Source organism: Hydra viridissima, unplaced genomic scaffold (genome assembly GCF_058129835.1).
Source record: "Hydra viridissima isolate aposymbiotic clone 2 unplaced genomic scaffold, HvirCarnegie_v1 scaffold_5, whole genome shotgun sequence".
In the NCBI taxonomy this organism is placed as follows: domain Eukaryota; kingdom Metazoa; phylum Cnidaria; class Hydrozoa; order Anthoathecata; family Hydridae; genus Hydra; species Hydra viridissima.
In genome coordinates this window covers 17635159-17661971 of record NW_028324304.1, presented here as the reverse complement: position 1 = coordinate 17661971, position 26813 = coordinate 17635159, and the positions used below count along the sequence as shown (strand labels likewise).

At 30.5% G+C, this 26813-nt stretch overlaps 1 protein-coding gene across 1 annotated transcript; it reads right to left on the bottom strand.

Moving 5' to 3' along the window:
* LOC149889078 (uncharacterized) lies at positions 1–26731 on the bottom strand. The gene is made up of 16 exons (XM_090089180.1): positions 26572–26731; positions 22441–23207; positions 21641–21880; positions 21208–21338; positions 19171–19295; positions 17016–17023; positions 16686–16808; positions 16021–16544; positions 12070–12180; positions 11928–11958; positions 11784–11842; positions 9811–9920; positions 3180–4522; positions 2304–2480; positions 1676–1809; positions 1–273 (listed from the first exon to the last, which is right to left on the bottom strand). Exons 1-16 carry the CDS (start codon positions 26601–26603, stop codon positions 148–150), a joined length of 4041 nt encoding a protein of 1346 aa, XP_089945306.1. The 5' UTR covers positions 26604–26731; the 3' UTR covers positions 1–147.
* Between the last annotated feature and the right edge of the window lie 82 nt (positions 26732–26813).

Here is a 26813-nt window from a genome sequence, read left to right as displayed (position 1 = left end):
TATTTTGCAAATATATATTTTTTCATAACAACAAAAAGTCAAAGTGATTAAAAATACAACGGTGAAAGTTACAATACTACAGTAAAATGTCAATAAATGGAGATTTTTAAAAAACTTCTATTCTTGCAAATACCCTACCACATTTAACTATATAAAGGTGTAAACCATGATACTGCGTTCTTTTCCAACAGGTCCGTGGCAGTCGGCCGATTTATTCAGACCAACTTCGGAACGGTCATACCAGCATTCCCCATAAAACGCAACTCCAAAGATCTAAAATGGCAGATAGTAGTTTTTCATTCAGCAGTCGTTAACACTTTAGGTTTTAAACTTTATTTTTAAGTCTCATTACCAAAGCTCGTTTAGAAATTTTAACTTCCAAAGGAAAACTAAGTGCACTCCAATCCAGAAAATTGATTCCGTAAAGCGAATCCTCATCAATCATCAGAAACGAAAAAATTAAAAACAACTAAAAGGTTAACATCAATAAGGATTTGACCGAATATAAGATATTTAGAGACCACCTACTCATCCTTTTTGATACCACTATTTGTGATGCATAAAAAAAAATGAAACTAAAGAAGATTAAGTTTCTAATAGCGCAGAAAAATGATGTCTCATCATGTAGCATGGTAGACGTCGATGTTCTATTGGCTATGAAAGAGAGGATGCTTGATCATACATGGTGTACATTTTTTGGTTTGTGCGGAGACAATGGAGCATGGTCATGATGTCAATACAATAACTTTATCAAGATGCTCTATTAGATGTTCACGTTACAAGAATCGTAAGCAGCAAATCACAAATGTATAAAAGTGATCATCAACGCATCGCTACTTTTTTAATGGACGGCAAGTTGTTTTTTGTTATTATCAACTCTATGGAAGTCCGATGGAATTAATATCTTGTAGATGGATATGAGAAAAAAAAAAAGGGAGGGGGAGGGAGTTTAAAACCTTTTTGAGGAAAAGATTCAACAGAGTTGAGAAACAACTCTCTTTTTGAAGACCTTTATCAAGAGGAAACATTCGCTCTGATGTTTCAATACAAGATCTAGTTAATAAAGAAAGAAGAACAGAAACAAATTCTACATAAAGATCATTAAATTATGCTTTAAGTTAATTAACCAAAAAAAGCGTGCCGGTCTTTTTTATTTCATATTGATGAAAATTTTCTAACTGTTAGAAGCTAGAAAGTTATGAGATGTTTGATATTTTATTCTCTTCAGCATGATTTAATGATCTTTACGTTATTTTGATTCTTTATATAATTTCGTTATACTCTAGCTGTAATCTGTGGTATTTATTACAGTGAAACTTCGCGAATATTGTTTATATTATATAAAATATATTTTTATAATTATATAAAAATATATATTAAAAACCTGGCTGCTTTGTAGTAAAACTTAGTTTTTGTTTCAAGTTTTTGTTTCTTATTTGCTATTAAAAGGAAATAAAAACAGGCTTATTTATTTGGCTTTATGTTATTTCCTTATCATTTAGCATTATTTATACACAGTTATATGCACGTTACATATATTTATATATATATATATATATATATATATATATATATATATATATATATATACACACACACACACACACACACACACACACACACATATGTATACGCATCATATATATAAAAAGTATCACATATTAAAAAATCATACTTTAGATTTAGATTTAGAAACAAGATAACTGCAAGTATCAACAGTTGCATTTAAGTTGCTCCAATCAATCAGTTTGCGTACGTTCAAATGCTGTATGAAAACAGGCCTGACAACGTTGTGTTCAAAACATCCTAAATAAAACATATCCACTGAAAAACTTTGCAAGTACAAGTAGTTGTAAACAGTTTTAACTCAGATGCTATTTTATTTTAACAACATCACATTTTTTGTGGAGGGTTGAAATAAAATTTATAGTTTTAGTAACAAATTAAAACTGTAGCAATAGGAACAGAAATAAGTGGTTGAAGTGCTGGTTGAAATGCTGGTTTCATTATAGTCTAAAATGTTAATTCCGTTTTGTTATTTTTATTGTTTTTATTGTTCACTTTGTTGGTTTCTCTTTCCTAATTATTGATTATCATAACAAAATAATACAAAACTCAAAATAAGTAAGAAACTGTATGGAACTTTTTGTTTTGTGACGATTTAAATAGGAACAGCAGTAAGCTTAATGAAAGCTAAATTTCTCTAGATTAATCTTTGGAAAGTTTGGGAGTATTTTAGGAAATATTTCATATAACCTCATCAAGGAACTTCAACGGGAACCAGAGCTAATAGTTATTATCTAGTAACTTTATTCTTGCTATTGAAGGACAAGCAGTAGGTTGCGAGTCTGTTGGATAAAGGGTAGCTGGGGAATGAGTTGATGTAGTTTCTGTGTTGGATGTTGAAACTAGCGATATAGTAGTTGCTGAAGCGGTGGTTGAAGTGCTGGTTGAAATGCTGGTTTCATTAAAACAGAAATCTAAAAAGTTAATTCTCCGTTATTTTTAGTGTTATTTTTATTGAAGTTGTTTTTCTCATTGTTGCTTTTTCTTTATTTATTATTGTTTATTACAACAAAACGTTACAAAACTTTAAATAAATTATATGAAACTTTTCATTTAGTGACAAAAAAGTTTAAAAAATCATAATGAACATAGTGCTTTAAAAATACTTGATTAAATAAATACTTGATTCTTTTCATAATTTTTAAAGTTTATCTTCTTATCGACAAAAAAGTTTAAAAAATCATAATGAACATAGTGCTTTAAAAATACTTGATTAAATAAATACTTGATTCTTTTCATAATTTTTAAAGTTTATCTTCTTTTTAGTCCCATAATTTTGTCAAAACAATTTTAAATGTAAATTAAAAGTATAGAAAGGAAAAAATGAAATAAATCTTGAGTTCAAAAGGTTTGCAAATAAAATAAACGAATAAAGGAAATCTTTTAAATAGAAAAAATATGGTTATTATTTTTACTTTGTAAATAAGTTATTCCATTTTTGTTGTTATTTTATTACAAGTTTAGAGGTAAATAAATCACTAAATAAGAAATGAAATGAAAGCTGAGCGCAAAAAAAATCTAAGAGCGCTCGAAACTATCTGCAAAATTTAACTAAAACAAAGTTCAAAAGGAAGAAAAATGCTTCCCTTTTTATAGAATTGAGCATTCATTACCTTTTGCTTGCAAATCTCTTAACAAAGTGTTTCTTCCTCCGGTAACTGTATCAAAACAATGACCATAAATTTTTAGCCTTTTGATAAATGTCGCAATACTGCAATTACATAATAGTGGATTTTTCTGTATATATATTGTAGCTGATGAGGGTAATGACTTAAATGCATCGGATGGAAAAATAGATATTTTATTCCAATTTAACCAAAGGTATGTTAATGAAGTTAAATGCTTGAATGTGTCAGATGGAAAGGTGGATATTTGGTTGGAAGATAAATAAAGGTCTGTTAAAGAAGTTAATGATTTAAATGCATTAGATGAAATAGTGAATATTTGGTTGTTTTCTAACCAAAGGGATTTTAATGAAGTTAACGACTGAAACGCGTCGGTCGGAATTGAAGATATTTTGTTGTAAGTTAAGAAAAGTACTGTTAACGAAGTTAATGGTTTAAATGCGTCAGATGGAACAGTGGATATGCTGTTGTAATGTAAATTAAGGTCTGTCAACGAAGTTAATGATTTAAATGCGTCAGATGGAATAGTGGATATGTTGTTGTCAGATAAATCAAGGTATTTTAATGAAGTTAATGTTTTAATAGCGTCAGATGGAATAGTGGATATCTGGTTTGAACCTAAAGTGAGCAAGACTAATGACGCTAACGACTTGAATGCGTCGGATGGAATTGTGGATATTTTGTTCCGGCTTAATCTAAGCATCGATAATAAAGTTAATGGTTTAAATGCGTCAGATGAAATAGTAGATATCTGGTTGGAATCTAAAAATACTTCTCTTAATGACGTTACCGACTTGAATGCGTCGGATGGAATTGTAGATATTTTGTTGTGGCTTAAATCAAGCCTAAATAATGAAGTTAATGGTCTAAATGCGTCAGATGGAATAGTGGGTATTTGGTTGGAATTTAAATAAAGCTGCACTAATGAAGGTACCGACTTGAATGCGTCGGATGGAATTGTAGATATTTTGTTGTGGCTTAAATCAAGCCTAAATAATGAAGTTAACGGTCTAAATGCGTCAGATGGAATAGTGGGTATTTGGTTGGAATTTAAATAAAGCTGCACTAATGAAGGTACCGACTTGAATGCGTCGGTTGAAATGGTGGATATGTTATTGGAAGATAAATCAAGTTTTCTTAATAAAGTTAACAACTCAAATGCGTCGGATGGAATGGTAGATATATTGTTTCTTCTTAACAATAGCTCTGTTGTTGTAGATGCAATTCCACTTGGTAGGTGTGTCAAACCACGGCTTTCACAATTTACAATTGTAGAAGAGCACGTGCATGGTGGTGGGCATCTTGATGCCCAAAACATTGCCAATCGAAAACTAAGAAAAATATACAGCAAATGAGTTTTTTGAATTTTACTAAAAAGTTTCGTTAGCTTAATTCTCAAGTAGCTTTAGGCGTTTTAAGGAACAGCCATACTGACGTCAGCCAATACTGACATTAACTGTGAAAGTGAACTTCTTTTTAAAATTTACAATTCTGGATAGTAATTTAAATTCATTTTATAAAGTTTTTCAAAAAATTGTTTTTAAGTCATCTTAATGATCACCTTAATAACTAATTTTAGTTTATATTAAGACTGATAAAAATAATTGGTATAAATATTTTCCATTGCTATTTAAGAAATTCTCAAACAACACTTGTTGATACTAATTTAGCTATAGTTATACTTTTAGTTATTAATAAACCGATTTGTTGCAATTTTCAGTTTTTGATCTTCATAAATCAACATGGCGGATGAAATTTTCTGATAAATCAACATGGCGGATGAAATTTTCTAAATAACTTGGTTAAATTTTTTTTGAGCTCAATTAAATTTGGTCAATTAGTTGCTCAAGAATAAAAAACAGTTGCTTTATGACATTTTTGATATTTTTTACAGGCATCATGAGTTGTATACCTTTGATGTTTGAAGAATTTATTGTTTTAATTTTTATTTTATTTTATTTGAGTCAGAGTTTCATAATTTTCTAAATAGTTATAAAATGTAGAATTAAATTTCTTATATTTGAGTTATAGAATATCGTTTGAGAAAATTTTTTTTTGGCAGGCGGAGAGATAAGACAGCCATTTAAATATGATTAATGCATTGTCGCTATTGTCTGAGCTATTGTCATTTTATTCAACTTTTTATTCTTTCCTCTACAAAAAAAAAATGTTGAATAAAATGGCAATAGTTCGACAATAGTGACAATTGATTTTTTTTATTTTCATCTACTTTTTTTGAATTTTGTTAAGGAGTTAAGACAAGGAACTTGTTGAGTTTTATCATTTAAGTTTATCATTTGATTGACAGCACATCAAATGGAACATATCTGTTTCTTTTATTATATGAAGTTGATAAAACTAAATTAGTTATGAATTAGTGATCTTGTTACATTTCGTTTTTTTCTTTAAATGATAAACTTTATTTTACGCGATTTTTGTTTGGTTTCTTTGATGACACTTTTACAGATATTTTACGCGATTTTTGTTTGGTTTCTTTGATGACACTTTTACAGATGTTAATGCGTTCTTCGGTAATACTTTCATTTTCGATAGTTCTAATCAAATAAATCTTTCTTTGAACAAAAATAAATCGGCCAGTGGCGTACCGAAGGTGGGGCGGGGAGGGCGGTCCGCCCCAGGCCCCGTCTGGGAGTAGGCCCCCAAATGTTAATACAATTTATATTTTTTTTACTTTCAAAATTTTTGTTCTGTAATCATAATTGTTTACAACAAAAATGAACCTGAAACATGATCTTATCTGCTTGCCAAGATAATAAACATCCACAGCAAACAAACCAAGATGTAAGAAATTGAAATGACATCTTGGCCAATAACAACCACCGTGACTGTTTTGGAGGCCCTCCGCGAAGCTTCCTCCCCCACATCCGCGAGTACTAATAAATAGATTCGCCCGCCCTACCTACGAGTCTATAGTTCATGATGGTTCAGGCAGACACATAGATGGGAGGTCCTAAAAGAAACCGTTGTAGTGACAGTGAAGAGACTTAATGATACCAGGTGGAGTGCTCATCATGATGCCGTGAAACCAATCTTCAAATATTTCGAAAAGTTGGTTAAGGCTGTGGAAAAGCTTTGTGATGCTTCTGAAAACCTAGATACGAGAGGAGCAGCGGAGGTGTTGATGACAAACATTTGTAATTTCAATTTCCTTTGCTTCTTGCATTTGTGGTACCACATTCTACTCGAGGTGAATCATGCCCAAAAATATCTTCAAATTGTAGGTATTAGCTTGGAAAAGTGTGTTGTGAAGCTGAAAAGCTTGAAGACCTTTTTAGTAGAGAGTCGAGAAGTTCTGGTCCATAATGCTGTAGAATATGCGACCCAGACTTGTGCTGAAATGGGCATTTATATTGAAAGCAGAAAACGCAAGCGAGTGAAAAAGATGATGCCAGGAGAAACTGCTAAGGATGCAGGTTTAACTCCACAGGAAGAATTAAAGCGTGCTATGTTCGAGTGCATTGACCACTTTCATGTAGAATTAGAAAAACGTTTGACCTCGATGAACACTGTGTATGAAAAGTTTGCTGTTGTACACACAGGTAATCTTTTGAAGGCAACTGATGAAGAAATTGTAACCTATGCCCATCAGTTTTCAGAAACTTTCAATGATGTAGAGGAGGAAGAAATGCTGCCTGAAGTAAAGAGACTAAGAAAGCATCTGAAGGCTTCTGGCATCAAATTAGACATTGCAGCTGCATGGACATCCTTGAAAATGCTTCAGTTTATCATCGAGATGGAATTTCGTGAATCGTTGCCAAACGTGACTGAAGCTCTTAAACTGTTTCTAACTATATGTGTGTCCGTGGCTTCTTGTGAAAGGAGTTTTTCAAAATTGAAATTAATTAAAATCTCCGCTCTACAATGAGCCAGTCTCGTTTGACGAGCTTGGCCATAATATCAGTAGAAAACGAATTGCAAAGCATGTGAATTTTGATGAGTTAATCAAACGACTTGCAGAAGTCAAGGCTCGCAAGAAAGCATTTTAATGTGTTTCTAGAGGTAACTCTTTGCTGTAAATCTGTTTTTTTTACTGTACATTGTACATCATTTTATTATCATTTAAAATAAATAATCAAAACTAATGTTTTAGTCATTTGTGTACATGAATGAATTTCTATAAGTGAGAAAATGGCGTTAATGGATATATATATATATATAAACATATAAACTGATAGATAACGATAAAGATGGTATTTGCTAATTTTTGTTTATTACAAACGTTTTCAAGAAAGTGGAGAAAGATAATGTGTTATACATACATTCATTAATGTAGTCTATATATATATATATATATATATATATAGAGAGAGAGAGAGAGAGAGAGAGAGAGGCCCCGTTTACCAAGTGCCGCCCTAGGCCCCAAAACATTTTGGTACGCCACTGAAATCGGCAAATCTTTTCAAATGTAAAACCTACTTAAAAACTGATCGTGTTTTGTTACGGACACTCCGTCTTTTTACGGACACTCCGTCTCCGACTTTTCGATCTATCTAGCTACGTCACTTTTTGCTATGTCACTGCTCACAACCTTTGATGATCATTGAAAGAGAAAATCCCGCTCTCGTTCAAAAATCATAATAAAATAATGATTACGTCAAATAATGTAACATTATTTAATCCGAAAACAGCAAATAAAATATAAAATAAACAACTTTCTTTATTTCAAGTTTCAATAAATATCTTTTTAATAATTAAACATTTATTGTAATATATCATTAACCACATTTACAACAGCGAAATAATTTTAATTGATTTCACAGTGCAAAGGATCATGCTCTAAGACCTCTCAGCCATTTTTTCAGACCCCCCAGAAATTTTATTTTGATTGTCATCAGAAAACATTTCCTCATTCAAAAAATGTAAAAGTCAACTTTTTTTAGTTGATTTCAAATTTCATCAAAAAATCTCTTTTTTCGTTTAAGATTTATAACCATGCAAAGCTTAAAATTACCTCCAATTACCCCACGAAATAACTTTAAATGGTCTTAATTTTTGAACGAAAAACTTTTTTTGATGTAATTTGAAATCTGTCGATGAATTTTGATCTAGTTTAGTATAAAACAAACAAAAAATTGAAAAGGGTTTTTAGGAACCAAACCCTTGGGGGGATTCGGGGGATCGTTTCGAACACCACAAAATCATGCCCACACACCTGTATTCAGATTTTTAGAAATGTTTGGGATAGATTTTTCAATTTTTCTTTTAAAATATTTTAAAATGTTTGTTTAACGTTGAAATTTACAACTGGATATGTAATTTTCATTACTTTCTCTTTACATTTTTATTGAAATAAAAACAAAGCAAAGCCACCTCTAATTATTAACAATTAGTGAAAGCTAGCAGTTGCTAATGGTTATTAGTTGCATAATAACTCCTCACATGTGTTGACATACGAACTGAAAGCATGTTTTTGGCAATTATATTGACATTTGATTGATATGACCGATATATCATGCTAATATTATCAATCCATGTTAGAAGTTTTCATTTGAAGCATTCATTTAAAATGCCTAAACATGCAAAAAAAACATGTCGATTTTGTTAAAAAGTTTTGCATTTGCTGCTTCAGGAAAGGTAAGGGTTTGAGACCAATAAAAAATGCTGAAACAACTTATTTAAATCTAAATGAAAAGATAAATGACTACTCAAACCTTATCAAAACTATATTCTGGAAAGATTATTCAGCGGCTAACCCTGACCTTCCTTTGGAAGATGCTTTGCTCGAAATGTATAAAAAAGCTTGCAGGGACTGATCCTTACTTCACTATGCGGCAGTGTTATGAAGGTAGTTATAACTATATTGATGTTTAATTTACTTTAGTTAATATACAGTTACGTTTTTTCGGTTATAATAGTTGCTGTACATATGCTGTAAAGTTTTGATCTGAATACAAGAGTTATTAGAGGAGAAAATGTGAATGTTTTATTTGTGAAAATGAGCGCAAATCAAAAATGGAAAAAATATTGGCCTTTATGATTGAATGTGTGTCGGGAAAATTATTTATCAAGGCGCTGATGTTCCAAATAAACCTGAAGAAAGACTTATTGTTTAAGATTGCTATGCCGCTGTCGGAAAGACTGAGGTTAAGAAACCTTTCTTTTCTTTAGATAAATTGAACAAACTTCAATTAAAACTACATTCCAGGTAGTTTTTGTTGCTTAAAAATAATTTTAAAAATAATTTTTTTATGTGTTTAAAGCCAATTTTTTAAGGAAAAAGATACTCCTATTGTGTATTGAGGTGACATTGAAGAGCTTGTAGCAATGGTACTTCATCACAGAAGTCAAGGAACAAGTGATATTTCTATTAAATTAGGTGTAGATGGCCAGGGATTTCTTAAAGTTGCTCTGTCAATAGTTCTAAGACCAGAGTTAAAAAATAATAAAATTCCAGAGAAACTGAGCAACTGTGACGGATATGCGTGTAAAGAATTTAAAGATTCAAGTGTCAACAAAACTATTATATTGGCCATTTTGCCTTCATTGAACGAAAAATACCATAGTTTGTGGTTAACATTGGATAAGTTGAACATTTCATCCTTAGATTACACAGTATCTGAAGATCTAAAGGTTTGCTTCAAATGGTTGGAATACAAACTGCAACATCAAAGCACCCTTGTCCGTATTGAATGATGCCATCTCCTGACTTTCAAAAAGCTGATCGTTATACTCTCGAATCTTTGTGTAGATTGTACGACCAATTGATGGCTGACGGTGCAAATTTAAAAAAAGCAAAAAAGTACACAAATTTTGTTAATCCCTTTTTATTAACAGGCAACAAAAGCAAAAAAAAATAGCAGAACTTGTAAATATACCAGGTCTACATAAACAGCAAGGTATTGTACGCAAAATTTAAAAAGAGATTGAAAAAATTTGTTTGAAAACAAGGAGTGTGGGTTACACTTTGTTAACCAATATCTGTCTAAGATAAACATCTGCAGAGTATCCTACCAAGGGAAGCATGGTTTGGAAGACAATGCTTGCAATAAGTTCCCTAAAAACATATACAGCATTAAACTTTTTTTCAGGAGTCTAGTCTTAGAGTTTCCGCTGCCAAATACATTAAAGTACTTAGAGGTTTTGATAAAATAGTCCATGGTTGTTTTGGAAAATCATTTAGCTCCACATATGTCAAAGATTTAGAGGAGTTCTCTACGAGCTATAGAAATCTAAGGGCTACAATTCCTTTGAAGGTACACATAGTTGAGCAACATGTAATTGAATTCATTGAGATGAAAGGTGGAGTCTTCGGTATGATAAATAACTTTTAAATTTGATAAAAAATAACTTATAATATAGTAACTATATAATCTATTTCAACAGTTGAATTGTAAAATTTGCATAAATTACGACAAATATTTATTAAATAAATTTGCATTTTTTTTGTACTTCTTTTATTCTATAGGCTTAGGTTACTGGACCGAACAAGGTCTCGAATCCATTCATCAGGATTTCAATCAGTTTTGGCGAATAAGAAAAGTTGAGATGTCCGTCGATGAATTTTGATCGAGTTTTTGATCGAGGATCAAAAAAAAATTACGATTAAAGGAGAGGTAGACGCCGGAAGCGGGGCGGTTAGGGGTCGAGGTGGTGTTGGTTTAGCTCCAATTAACCTAATTCTTTGCAAGTTTGAATATGCCCCATGCCTCTTAGTTACCTATCTTGAACAACAAAATTCCTGGGCACTCCCCTAAAATATGTGATTTTTTCCCAGACCCCCACAAAAAAAAAGTTGTCTTTTACATTTTTTGAATGAGGAAATATTTTCTAATGACAATCAAAAAAAAATTTTTGGGGACGTGCTGCGAGGTCTTAGAGCATGACCCTATGCACTGTGATTTTAATACCAGATAATCGCAATACTTTTGATCTTTTTACAACTCGGGCAAAGCAAATTTTCAATATTTCAACTAACATTTTTTAGTAAAGATTCCTTTATTTTAACTGAATTTGCGTTTGTTTGGATTAAGATAAAAATTAGGGAAAAAGATACGGTAAATTAATTGAACCCAAAGAAATAACTGTTGGTTTAAGTAAAATTATAAGAAAAGAAATTGTTCAGCTTGTAACCTGTCTGTTTTCTTGTTGATTTGGAAACATATTTAGTTTTTTATTCAGTTGCGAGCACATCTCGCATTTTCTCACGAGGTTTCAATTTTACATTTGATTCCCTTGAGAAAAGAAGAAATATAAAAAGTTGCCCTCAGAAAAAAAGATTTTAATTTGTCATCGTCCTTGTTCACCTCATAAAAGAACACGGCGCTCAATGAAAACATTTTAAATTTTCATTGTAAATATTTTTTGCTTCTTAAAGTTGAGTAGAAATCACAAATCTCTAAGTTCTCTTACTTATGCAAAATCGATTTATTTTTTTCATTACTTTACAAAAATCTATTTGTAAACAAACTTTTAAATATCATCAAAAATGTTTTATATTTTTCGTAACTATAAAAGAAATTTAAAAAAACCATTATCTTTTTTTAACATGATTTTTTAAAAGTAATTTTTGAATTTCGGCTGTTTTTAGAAAGTTATTTAGGCATAGTGACGTTAAAATGAAATTTAACTTACATCACAAAGCATACGGTGTAAAGGAGATTCATCTTTAGATCCAAAGTGAACTGTGTCAACTAAGTTGAAATATATCTATTTCAAAATATATTTTCGCAAGGTTTGCAATTGGGTAATACACGTTAACTGCTGTATTCTATTCACCTGGTTCAACACAGCACACTTCTTTGGTGTGCTGTGTTTATTAAAAGAGACTGAACTAACATAAGAAAACATTTTAGAATAGAGTAAAGTTTAAGTGTTTAGAGACTTTGAGAAAAAAAAATTTAATGCTAGCAACTTCTACCATCTTCTTCGAATTGACAGCATAATGTTTTCCTAAATGATTTTCGTTGCATTTACAGTTCTTTTCTCTTCTTGATCTTGTTGTTGGTGGAGAAGTTCTCTCTCCTAGGTTCTTTAATCAAGATAGTAGAGCTATATTTTACACTCAAGCTGCATGCTCATGCGAAGCGTAATTAAGTTTAATCTCCGCAAAACTTGCTTTTAAAGAAAACTCTGTTGAGACAAGTTAACTCGTTTTGATACGGTTACCCCACTAAATGTTAAAAAACTTCAGAGAGGGTAAAATTAATTTAGAATTTTATAACTTTAAGAAATTCAGAAAAAAAGACAAAAATGTCAACAGAAAGAAACCAACATTACCAACAAAACTGGCATAAGAAAAAAAAAATTAATTCTAGAGATACTCTAGCACACAGAATATGACATCATGCTTTCCATAATAAAAACTGGATCCTTTTTTCACTTTCTTTTGAGCTATGAAATGTTCCCAGCAATAAACGAAAACGTTTTCCTCATCATCAAACGAAAACGTTTTGCTCATTTGGATTAGCTACCTATTAAGTATTGCTCATTTGGATTAGTTACCAGTCCGAAAATAAGATTACGGTACACATTAATTAATTTAAAAGTTTATCTACTTTTGCTCTTTATTCAAGAATAAAACTCAAACCTTTTTTACAATTACTTTTTTTTTTTTCGTACGAGCAGTCAATGTGGACATCATCAATACATTCCAACAAATCATCGGTTTTGGTTTTTCCATTAGCAAGGAATAATAACGTATAAAGCACAGAGTTCTGTCACGGTCTTTTGAATAAATACAGTGGGTTGCATAAATATAGAGTCACTACTTTTTTTAAGCGAAATATATGTTTTTTTCAAAATTATCATTGAAACCAACTAATTTGTACGATTAAAAGCGTATAAATTTGTCAATTAGTTAATTCTCTATCGAATGGTATATAACTCGAACTCGTTAGATTTACTAGTGTTGAGTAAATATTAATCCAATTAGAACACACCTGTATTTCTAATGTAGCAAAATAATAGTCAGTTAAAATTTAACGACTTAAGTTGAAATATCTCAACAAAATGTTATCCGAACAGTCTAATGTTCGGTGGTTGATTTCTTTCGAACTAAATAGACGTTCTTGCGAAAATAAAATTAAGTTATCATTTTTATATCTTGATTTATTCGCATTGGTAATTATTTGGTAAAGTAAAAACGGGCAAAAAAGCTGTTTCAGGCAATGTATGATGGCAAATTGTAGGTCTGCTAAAAGATAAAACAAAAAGCCAACGGGAAATAGCTCGTAGAACATTTGGGCCTGGATAGACATGAGATTGGTCAAACAGAGCATAACCAGTGTTGAGCAATTACAGCAGGCCTTGGAAAGAATTTCCAAGAGAATTATGCATCAGGCTATTTGAATCTATGCCTAGACGTGTTCGTGTATATGTGAAAATTCGTGGTGCGCATACAAAATACTAAAATGCACCCTGACTATACTTTTGCTCTATTTTTTTGTTTGTTTTTTTTTAACAGTAGCAACAAAAATAAATTTTATATTTCTCATAAAAAAGTATCTTAATTTTTTTTTGAAAAAAAAATTTTTTCTTACTTTGTTTTTAATACCACTGTTAATAAAATTTAAAACAATTTAAATTATTAACTTTTTTGTTTGCTTTAAATTTTAAAAAGTCATAAAAAAACCATATTAAAAATCAACTGACTCTATATTTATGCAACCCACTGTAGATCTTTCTTAAGTTTTTTAAAGTAGAATTCCTAGTGCGTTTAAACCAGGAAATGTTTATGTTGTGATATGTTTTTATTGATAAGAAATTTTAAAAAATCTTTGAAAAAATCTTTGAAAAAATCTTTAAAAAAAAGTAAGTTTAACGGATTTAATCGAATAGCAATTCTTTCTAAAAGATTGAAACAAAGTAACATAATGTATCTGAGGTATTGCAACTTTTTTTCTGGATTTTTATAGCTTTGTAGGGCTAAATATAAAAATTCTTTTAAGTTCGGTTTTTTTAAATAACTGATATATAAACTTGATTTAAAAGCTACAAATCTATCTTTATGCTTTAAACTTGACAACCAAAGTGGTGATATTCCCTTCCTCCACTAATGTTGAAGAAATATGTTCTATTTTAAAGGCTACGCATTTAAATCAGTGGTCTGACTTGCTTCTTGTAAAAACAGACCCAAATATATCACTTAAGGGTAGTTTATTCCGACACAAAAAGATCTTACCGTGACCTATATATATATAGAGAGAGAGAGAGAGCTTTGGTTCACTTATCTACTTTGTTCTTGGTTACATTGACTCTTCTATGATTAAGTACCGAACATTATAGTTTTCAAACCTTTTGCGAAATTTTTGTTATATTGACGAAACATTTTTTGCAACTGTGCATAGTATATAATGACCGCTAGTCGTTTCACTTTTCTCGAATAAAATTAAATGTGAGTGGGTGTAATTTAAAATATGCAATTATAAAACACATGTAAACAACATAGAACGCGTGGTCGAAGCTTATTAGGAAACGTTCACCTTAAATATGCACTTTTCATGCACGTTTTAAATTTCATGCATGTTTTGTATTTAACCTAGCCGGCACAGAGACGTTTAAAAGACGTCAATAAGAGGTTTTTTTGCCTTCAAAACGTACTAACCCAGCCGGCACAAAGACGTTTAAAAGACGTCTTAAAGAGGTACTTTTTTAGTTTTTAAAACGTCTCTGTAGACGTCTAAAACGTGAGACGGTAAGACGCATTTATAAAGTTATCTGAAAGAGTTCTTTTTATTGCGTCTTTTAGACCTTTTTTTCGAAGCTTACCTTAAACGCTTTTCTTTATGATCTTTTTTTTATAATTATTATCAAGTCAATATTACGAAAAGAAAATTAATAATAAATTTTATTTCTAATTTTCTTTTAAGAATATAAAATCATTTATAATAAATAAAGATTTTAATACAAGAACAGTGTCTTTAGATTATTGTAAGCTTTGAGTATGTAACTACACACTTTTATCTTACATATATTACATATTGATGTTAAAAGAGAAATTCTTATTTTACTATTGACATTTTAGGTAAAATAGAAACAGTTTTCTCACACGATACATATTGATATTCAAAGGGAAGTGCATTATTACAATTATTCAATATTTGTAGAAAAATAAAACAAACACAGACCTATATTTATATTTATATCAGTTAGATTAAAGAAATGCATAAATACACATGTTTCAGAAAAATACAAAAACAAAAACTTTAAACACATTTATTTCATTAATATTCAAACATAGATGCATGGTCAGTTTCATAATTATACGTTAATTTAAAAAAGAAAAAAAACAACCAACACAAAACAATAATAACACTTATATCAGTTAGATTGTTATTTAAAAAATAGAATTCAAAAATATCAAACAGATAGTAAATAATAACAACACTAATATAAAGAATTTAGAAAGAAGGGTAATATGGATATTTAGAATTTTGGATATTTTTATTTTTGGTATGAAATTTTTTCTTAGTTAATGACCACCATAAAAACATTTCTTATTTTTCTTTACGTTCAGGGCGTACACAATAACTTCACAATTAGTGGAACATTGATATATATTTTCAATAAGTAGCTAACTAATCCTTTTTTAACAACACCTTTCATATATCCACATTATCCCACTGGTAGGGTAATATGGATACACATTTTACATTTCATATATGTATCACATTGTCGTAGTACTTGTATACGATGTAAAGAATTTTATTTTTTATTTATAACTAAGCGTGCTAGAGCGGTCTTTATTTCTTGTAAGAGAGAGAAAAGTAACAAAATGCTCGTTTTTATATAACAACTAAAAGGAAGCGTAAGAGGCTTGAATGACTGCGCGATTGCACGCAACATTACCCGCCCAACATTAATTTTTAACTAAAAGTTCAATGTCATCTTCATCGCAAAATTTCACTTGAACAACCTTTTCGTCGATTGTTTTATATGAGGCTTCTAATAAATATAGCTTGTTTAAAGGTCGTTCGATGACAATTGGTTTTCCATTATTAACGTACCTAATTTCTGCTGCTCGAATTTGCTTGTCATGTGATTTGATTAATTTCTGTACCATTCCAGTTTTCCACAAACCGCGTTTAGTATTTGGGTCATGAATTAATACAAAGTCATTTAATGCAATTTGATTTGTGCCATTTCTTTTTCTTTGTTTGTGATGTTCTCTTAGCTCTGTGAGGTACTCTTCTCGCCATTGCTTCCAATAATGATTTAGTACACTCTCAATATATTTACTACATGAATTTAAATTGTACTCTATTAGGTCTTCCTTATTTGCTTTAAAGTTCATTGTTCTACCATATAACATGTGATTCGGTGTTAATGGGGTGTCTCCAGGCATTTCGTATGTAAATGTAATTGGGCAATTATTAATAACGGCCTCAACTTCGGCTAATATGGTCAGAAGTTCTTCTTATTTAAGGCGGGCATTTGCTATTACTTTGCGGAGGCAACGCTTGGTCGAAGCAACAAGTCTTTCGAAGAATCCTCCCCACCAGGGCGCAGCGGCAGCGTTGAAATGTCATGATATACCACGAGATGAAATGAAATCTTGAGTAAATTTAGATATGAATTGTGAGCCGTTATCGGAAATGATTTTAGTAGGCGCGCCTCGTTTCGCTGCTGTTTTTGATTGAATTTGATTGGCTACTGTAACTTAACAAAAAATTTATTGATTACATTATCTATTCAAAACGAGATATTTTAAAACGTGATAACTTGTTTGGAATTTAAAATTTCAGCAATTGAAATTCCAAATATTTTAGAAACTAACAAATTTATTTTATAATTGAGAACTTTAAATTAGGGATTGCCAGTTACAGTATACGGTATACTAACTTTACGGTATACTTTACGACATACTTGGTATACTAAAAGTTAGTATACAGATTAGTATACCTGTTTACTTTTATTTGTGAAATATTTTTGGACTGGCTTAAAAATTTAATAATTGCATATTTTCTTAATGAGTTAAAAAAGCCTATCCTTATATATATATATATATATATATATATATATATATATATATATATATATATATATATATATATATATATATATATATATATATATATATATATATATATATATATATATATATATATATATACAGTATTGGACAAAACATTTGCAACCAAATAATGCTAATTTAGTTTCTTTATATAAAAGTGCTGCATTTTTTCAATTTAGAGAGATAACTATGTAACTGTTTAGAGACAAAGTTCTTCAAGTTTTATTCATCACAAAGTTCAATATTTGTACACGAAAATTAATAAATTAATCAAAAGTATTAATAAAGTTGATTTCCTTCTGGACAAAACAAGTGCAACTCGACAAAATGTTGACCAAGCTGTATTTCGCTATCAATATTTCGTGGCGAATCCTTTGTTGTCGATCACAGCCTTGCATCTTCGAGGCATAGATTCGATCTGGTGATCAATGAAACTTTGTGGAATCGCTGCCCAGGCCTTTTGGATTTGTTCAAACAGTTGATCCTTATTACGAACACCTTCACGATTAATTCTGCGGTTGACGATCTCCCACAGGTTCTCGATAAGGTTGAGATCCGGAGATTGAGGCGGCCAATCCATCACCGATAGGTTGTCTTGAAACCACTGCTTGACTACTTTTGCAGTGTGTTTCGGATCGTTGTCTTACTGAAAAACCCATTTTATTGGCATATTCCATTCAGCATGAGGTAACATAACATCTTTCAGGATATCTTTATACATGAAACGATGCATTATTCCATCGTTTCAATGTATTGGACCTAAACCGTTAGCAGAAAAACACCCCCAGACCATTACGTTGCCTCCACCATGCTTCACGGTCTTATGGCAGTAACATAAATTGAGGCGTTTTCCGGCCGGTCGACGTACACGGAAAATGCCATCGCTCCCAATGATGTTGAACTTCGACTCATCACTGAACAGGACAGTTCGCCATTTCTGCACATTCCAGTCAATATGAGATGTAGCAAACAGGAGTCTTTTCTTCTGGTTTTTTAGTGAAATCAGCGGTTTCTTTGCAGGGCGTCGAGAAAACAATCCGGCTTCAACAGCACGTCGTCTGATTGTTCGGTCCGATACAGGCAGCTTTAATTGTTTTTGTATCTCGACTGATGATATCCAGGGATCCTTCTTGACGATCCTTCCATAGAATCCTCTCTAGAAGTGGTGGAACGCGGTCTTTCACCTTTGTTATCTGCTGCCAACTTCCCCGTAGAACGATATTTGGAACATAGTCTTGATACGGTCCATTTTTTCACGCGATATTTAACGCAAATACTTTTTTGTGACATTCCACTTAAGTAATCGCCAATAATTTTCTTTCTTAGTTCCAATCCAAGACTGTCGGGAGCCATTTTTGCACTTGAAGTCATAGAAATAATAAATATTTCTGGATGTTACTGGATGCTTCCAGATGCTTCTTCTGGAAACTTCTAGAAGCTTCTGCATGCTTCTGGAAACTTCTGGATACTTCCTTCAATTATTAAAAAACTTCCGTGGCGTTGACAAGGACCAGACTTAAGAAAATGAAACAAACCAAAAAAGTTGCACTTGTTTTGTCCGCTGCAAAATGGCACTTGTCAACGAAATTCTGCCTGTGTGTTGTCATCTGTCAGCTGATTGCTCATGTCATGACATGCTATGACTCCAGACTCCTGAACTGTTTGCTGTGGCGGTATAGTTCGTTTCGTTTTTAAGACATGTAAAATTAGGAACACTTTTTAGCATTGTTCGATGTTGGTTGCAAATGTTTTGTCCAATACTGTATATGAATTACACGTGGCTTTCTATATTTCTCAATTGTAATGGAAATGAATAACAGATTGGTTTTTTTAGATTTAAAATTTACCTTCTCAAAAAGTATTTTGCAAGTATATACTTTTTCATAACAACAAAAAGTCAAAGTGATTAAAAATACAACGGTGAAAGTTACAATACTACAGTAAAATGTCAATAAATGGAGATTTTTAAAAAACTTCTATTCTTGAAAACACCCTACCACATTTCACTATATAAAGGTGTAAACCATGATACTGCGTTCTTTTCCAACAGGTCCGTAGCAGTCAGTTGACTTAGTCAGACTAACTTCGGAACGGTCATACCAGCATTCCCCATAAAATGCAACTCCAAAGATCTAAAAATGGCAAAAAGTAGTTTTTCATTTGGCGGTCGTCAACGCTTTAGGTTTTAAACTTTATTTTTAAATCTCATCAACAAAACTCGTTTAGAAATTTTAACTTCCAAAGGAAAACCAAGTGCACTCCAAAGCAGAAAATTGATCCCGTAAAACGACTCCTCATCAATTTTCAGATGCGAAAAGATTAAAAACAATCAAAAGGTAAATATCAATAGGGATTTGACCGAATATAAGATATTTAGAGACCACCTACTCATCCTTTTTGATACCACTATTTGTGATGCATAAAAAAACATGAAACTAAAGAAGATTAAGTTTCTAATTGCGCCGAAAAATGATATCTAATTATGCAGCATGGTAGACGTCGATGTTCTATTGGCTCTGAAGAAGAGGAAGCGTGATCATACATTATGTACATTTTTTTATTTGCTGGAGACAGTAGGGCATGGTCATGATACCAATACAATAGCTTTATCAATATGTTCCATTAGACGTTCTTGTTACAAGAACCGTAAGCAGGAAATCACTAATGTAAAAAAGTGATCACCAACGCACCTCTACTTTTTCATGGGGCGACAAGTTGTTTGTTGTTATTATTAACTCTATAAGTCCGATGGGATGAACATCTTGTAGATAGATATAAAAAAAAAAAAAAGGGGGTTGGGGGAGGAGTCTAAAATGTTTTTGAGGAAGATTCACCAGAGTTGGAAAACATCTCTTTTTTTTTGAAGACCTTAAACAAACGTCATCAATAAATAAAGTTTTTAAAATTTCTGCCAAGAAGGCATTCGCTCTGATGTTTCAATACAAAATCTTACTTAATAAAAAAATAACAGACACAAATTTTAGATAAAGGTCATTAAATTATGGTCTAAATTGATAAACAACAACAAAAAAAAGGCGCCAGTCTTTTTTATTTCATGTTGAAGCCCATTTCCTAACTGTTAGAAGGTAGAAAGTTATAACGTGTTTGATTCTCTATGGCATGATTTAATGATCTGTACGTAATTTTTATTTTTTATATAATATCGTTATACGCTAGCTGCAATTAGTGGTGTTTATTACAGTAAAAATTCGCAATTATTGATTATATTATATAACATAAATTTTCATATTTATATAATTATATATATATATATATATATATATATATATATATATATATATATATATATATATATATATATATATATATATATATATATATATATATATATATATATATATATATATATATATATATATATATATATATATATCAGGCGCGGATCCAGGAATTTGTAACTGTGTAGCCAAATTTTATTTTCACGGTTGAAATTTTGATAAAAGATCCATATTTTAATATTTTTTCACAGCATTCATTGATTGAATAAAACGTCGGTAACGTATAGTAAGAACCGTTGTGGCCATAGCAGGAGTTTCTATAGCCGAAATCCGTAAATTACAGCAGACAAATATTCCTTAAGCGAAAAAACCCAAAACTAACGTGGCTACCGTTAAATTTAATCTATGTGGCCATTGCTACAATGGCCACCCCTTAGATCCGCGCCTGTATATATATATATATTAAAATCCTGGCTGCTTTGTAGTAAAACTTAAATTTTGTTTTAAGTTTTTGTTTCTTTTTTGCTATTAAAAGGAAATAAAAATTTGCTTAATTGTTTGGTTTTGTGATATTTCATTATTATTTATTTTTATTTTTACACACATATATGCACATTATATATAATAGTAATATATATATATATATATATATATATATATATATATATATATATATATATATATATATATATATATATATATATATATATATATATATACATAAATATATACATACATAAATATATACATATATAAATATATACATCATATATGTAAAAGGAATTATATATTTAAAAAAGCATACTTTAGATTTTGATTTGGAAACAAGATATTTGCAAGTATCAACAGTTGCATTTAAGTTGCTCCAATCAATCAGTTTGCGTACGTTCAAATGCTGTATGAAAACAGGCCTAACAACGTTGTGTTCAAAACATCCTAAAAAAATATATCCGTTAAATAAGTTTACAAAGCTTAAAAATAAGTAAAGTAGTTTTAACTCAGATATTACATCATTTTGACAACATTTTCACGTTTTGTGAGGAGGATTGAATCGCAATAATAGAAATCAAGGCTTGATGAAGCCTTGATTAAGCGAGATTATTCTTTGAAGAGGTGGGGAGGGGGAGGGGGGAGGATTTTAGGAAGTATTTTAAATAATCTCATCAAGAAATTTTAGGAAATATTTTAAATAACCTCATCAAGAAACTTCAATGGGAATCAGAACTTATAGCTATTACCTAGTAACTTTATTCTTGCTACTGGAGGACAAGCAGTAGGTAACGTGTCTGTTGGATGAAGGGTGGCTGGAGAATAAGTTGGTACAGTTTCTGTGTTGGATGTTGATGCTAGTGATATAGTAGTTGTTGCAGTGGTGGTTAAAGTGCTGTTTGAAGTGCTGGTTGAAGTACTGGTTGAAGTGCTAATTGAAGTGCTGGTTGAAGCAGTGGTTGAAGTGTTGGTTTCATTAAAACAGAAATCTAAAAAGTTTATTCATCTTTTTTGTTGTTTTTATTGCGGTTGTTGTTCTTAATGCTGCTTTCTCTTTTCTCATTATTGTTTATTATAACAAAATATTACAAAACTTAAAATAAATAAGAAAATATACAAAACTTTTATTATGTGACCATTTAAAAGTTTGTAAAAAAATCATAATGAACATAATGTTTCATAAATACTTGATTAAAAGTCTTTTAATAAATTTTAATGTTTATCCATTTTCTTTGGTTTCCTTGGAAAAATCCCAGGATTTTGTCAAAACAATTTTAAGTTATGAAAATTATGATAATTTATGATATGTGATTAATTATGACCAAATTATGATATGTGATTAATTATGATTAAATTATGATTATACAAATGAAAGAAATGAAATTAATCTTGAGGTCAAAAGATTTGCAAAAAAAAAAATTAATGAATAAAGTAAATCGTTTAAATACAATTAATTAGGTTATTTTTTAGCTTTATAAATTAGATTAAACATTTTTAAGAAAAATCTTGTTTTTTAGCATCTATTTTTATAGAATTTAGCACTCGTTACCTTTTGGTTGCAAATATTTTAAAAAAATTTTCCTTCCGGTAACTGGATCAGAGCAAAAGCCAAGGCTATTTAACCTTTTGATAATTGTTGCAATACTGCAATCACATAACAATGGGTTTCCATGTAAATGAAGAACTTGTAATGATGAAGGTACTGACACAAATGCGTCGGATGGAATCGTGGATATGTTGTTGTCATTTAGATGAAGGTTTTTTATTGAAGTTAACGACTTGAAAGCATCAGATGAAATTGTAAATATTTTGTTTTTATATAAAAAAAGGGATATTAATGAGGTTAAAGGTTTGAATGCGTCAGATGGAATAGTAGATATTTTGTTGTAGCCTAAAAAAAGGTATTGTAATGAAGTTAATGAATTGAATACGTCAGTTGGAATGGTGGATATTTGATTGGACTCCAAATTAAGTTGTGTTAATAAAGTTAACGACTCGAATGCGTTGGATGAAATAGAAGATATTTTGTTTCCAGATAAAGAAAGGGCTCTCAATGAAGTTGTTGACTTGAATGCATAAGGTGGAATAGTGGATATTTTGTTCAAAGATAAATCAAGGTATGTTAATGAAGTTAACGACTCGAATGCGTCAGATGGAATTGTAGATATATTGTTTCTTCTTAACAATAGCTCTGTTGTTGTAGATGCAATTCCACTAGGTACGGATGTCAACCCATGGTTTTCACAATTTACAATTGTAGAAGAGCAGGTGCATGGTGGTGGGCATCTTGATGCGCAAAACATCGCTAATTGAAATCTAAGGAAAATATACAGCAAATAGTGTTTCTTGAATTTTATTTTAAAAAGTTTTATTAGCTAAAATCTCGAACAGCTTTATGCGTTTCATGAAACTGTCATACTGTGAAAGGAACTCTTTTTCAAAAGGGCTAATTTTTGTTTTATTTTATTTGAGTCATAGAGTTTCATGATGTTTAGTCGTTTTAACATCATATATGCCTGAGGCGAACTAATGCATTGAGGTTTCCACGCTCTTTTCCTCTACAGAAAAAATATTGAATGAAACAACATTAGTTCGGTTTTAAGATTCATAATTATATATAAACTTTTTCTATTTTGAACTATTTTTGGATTTTACCTAGGAGTTGAGACAGTTGGATTAATTTTTTAGGATCTGTATTTATAGGCCTTTGAAATATTCTATTATTGCAGAATTCTGTAAAATTTTATTGGAAAACATCGTCCAGCGATTATTTTATTAAAAAACACTCTTGTCATTTACTAAAATATATAAAAATATTTAAAATGAAAGGCTACAGAAATAAAATCTTTTTCGAATGTAAAATTCTATTTTTTTTAAAAAAGGAAATGTGGACACCTGTGGGTTTTCCCCTGACTGCTTACAATAAAGTTCATCATTTAGATAAGAAAACGGAAACGCTTAACGTTAAATGGGAAGCCTTTTTACAACCACTGATGTGCTGTCAATTAAATAATAAACCTAAATGATAAAACTTAACAAGGCCTACAACTACAGGAAGACGATTTTTTTTTATAGAACCAGATCCAAAGTTCTTCATTCATTTCAGTTAAAAGTTTGTAAAAAAATTTGCCCAAATGCGAAATAGAACTTTAGCTGAAGTACGATGAAGATACTTCTTTATAAAAACTACAAGAACACGTGCAACAGAGTGCACGATTACAAGAACACGTGCAACAGAGTGTACGATTACAAGAGCATGATAAAAAAAGAATAACCAATGATTTTTGCAGAGAAGCAATTTCTGAAAATTTATTTCTTTAAGATAGCTCCATTTGGAAAGCGGATCTCATGCTGCAAGGCAACAAAACGTTCTAAATCGTTAGGTTTCGAAAATAAACTTGAATATATATTTTACTTATCGATAAAACATCGAATATACTTATCGATAAAATATCGAATTTACTTATCGATAAAACTAGAGACCGGAGACCTGAACTCGGATCCGGGTAGTTATTTCGGGTATTACCCAAATTTATAAAACACTCGTTCTTTTTTTAAATCAGATTGTTTTTAATACCCGATATTTGAAACTCATAGAATACCCATACAAATACCCGAAGAAGAGAAAGCACCCCTAACAGTTCAACTAAATTCATTTATTAGAAGTAGCCTGGTCATTTTAAATTAGAAGTAGCCTGGTCATTTTAAATATCAAATTTCATTCAGTAATTTAATTTATAACCTTGTAAGCATAGGGTATTTGCTTGCATATATATATATATATATATATATATATATATATATATAATTTTATAGCAAAGGCTTTAACTAGTCATAATTGAATTAATAATAATAATAATAAAAGATAACTTCTTAAAATAGTCATAAATAATAAATAAAAAAGTATAAAACTATTTTGCATATTTTAAAGGAATGCTATGTAAAATGCAAGAGATATTCGATTTTATTACCCGACTAGCGAGTAGTTCCGAAATACGGGTAGTTCCGATGATCGGGTAACAAAAGCGGGTAGCGTATTAAATAAAAAAGTAAATAAGCTAAAAAAAAAATTATTTACTTATATATTTAAGAGGTGATAGCATTATTAGAAAGCACTATTAATTCCACGCACTCCATGTAAGTTTAATGTCGTAGAAAAACAGAAATAAACAAAAAAAAGCTTCAAGAAACTTTACTCAATGAAAAATAGAAGACAAATTTTGAAATTGTTAAGGGAAATTGAAGAGGAAAAATATGTGTACATCAAGAACAGATCAAGCTCTGATTACCTTTAGCCTAAATGTTATCATGGTGATTGAAGCGGTACAGCAAAAACCAGTGAAGTATGTCGTTTTTCATACGAGGATTTTAATATATCATTTACCACGTTTCCCATAAATCGTTCAAAATACAAACTGAGAATTTCCAGAAAAGCTTGCTTATCTTGGGGACCGTTTGGCACTCTTCTGAAAGTGGCCCCCAGGGTATGTTAGACTATTTCCTCCAGCTATTGCCATTCCTTTGCTATGCCACTATATAGTTGTCCATTCTTGTTTAAAGAAACTTCGTAGTTTTCATTATTTATTGAAAAATAAAGGTTTACTATTTTTACCTTCCTGTGTAAATGAAGTATTTTTGTTTAATTGCAGCAATTGCTACAATTACTAAATTTATAGTCAAGGCGAAGTAATTTTAATTAATTGATTTTGAAATTAGATAATTGCAATACTGACTGCAATCAGGGTTTTTTAGCTTTATGATACAAATGAAAAACAAACCAATCATTGAGTTTAGAAGATATGGTAATAAATTAGCAAAGTAGAATAGGGAAAGTATAGATTGGATTTGATACACACGTGTTTTATAAAGTTAAATTAGAATACTAATAGAAATTTTTTCGACACGCTCGAACAGTTTTGGACACATTCGGACGTTTTTGGACAAGTTCGGACATTTTTGGACAAGTTCGGACACAAAAAAGCAAAAACAAGAAAGTAGCTAAAAAAAAATCCTGATTGCGGTCAGTATTACAATTATCTAAAAAAATTATATAAAAACATTTATGACTGAGCATACTTTTATTATCTTAACTAACATTTTTTTTTTACTTTAAATAAAATTTCGTTTATTTGGATTAAAGAAAAAAGATGCAGCAGTTTTAAAAAATCCAAAAACATAACTGATGCTTCTAGTAAAACCATAAAAGAAGAAAATATTGGTTCAGTTAGTAACATGTCTGATTTTTTGTTAAGCTGGTTACATATTTAGTTTTTTATTCAATTGCAAACAATCTCGTTTTTTCTCACGAGATTTCAATTTCACACTTGATTTCTCACGAGAAAAGTACTAATATAAAAAATAGCCTTCAGAAAAAAAGATTTTAATATACCATTGTCCTTGATTACTTCGAAAAAGTTCACGGCGTTCAAAGTAAACATTTTAAATTACTAATGTTAATATTTTTTACTTCTTAATGCTGAGTAGAAATCACAAAATCCTAAACTCTCTTATTTATGGGAAGACGCAAATCTTTTTGTAAATAATCTTTCAAATATCATCAAATATGTTTTATAGTCCAATATCTTTTTTAAATATATTTTTTTAAAAGCTGAATTTTGAACTTCGGCTGCTTTATGAAAATTCTTTAGTCAAAGTGACGTTGATCTAAAGTTTAACTTACATCACGAAGCAGAAGCTGCAAAGAAGATTCATCTTCAGTTCCAAAGTGTCAACTAAGTTGAAAATATTTGTGTATATATATTTTTAAATATATATTCGACAGATTTGCAATTGGGTAATACACGTTAATTGTTGTATTCTTTTCACCTGATTAAACACAACAAACGTCTTGGGTATGTTGTGTTTGCTGAGAAGGCTGAAGTAACATTAGAAAACATTTGGTGGAGCAAATTTTATGTATTT

Coding starts and splice junctions, on each gene's coding strand:
- LOC149889078 (XM_090089180.1), bottom strand. CDS start 26,603: ATGAATCTTCTTTGCAGCTTCTGCTTCGTGAT. Junction 21,881..22,440: donor AAAATATTTGCAACCAAAAG/GTAACGAGTGCT, acceptor TAAACTTTTTAG/ATTTCTGTTTTAATGAAACC. Junction 11,959..12,069: donor CTGTCAATTCGAAGAAGATG/GTAGAAGTTGCT, acceptor TAATAAACACAG/CACACCAAAGAAGTGTGCTG.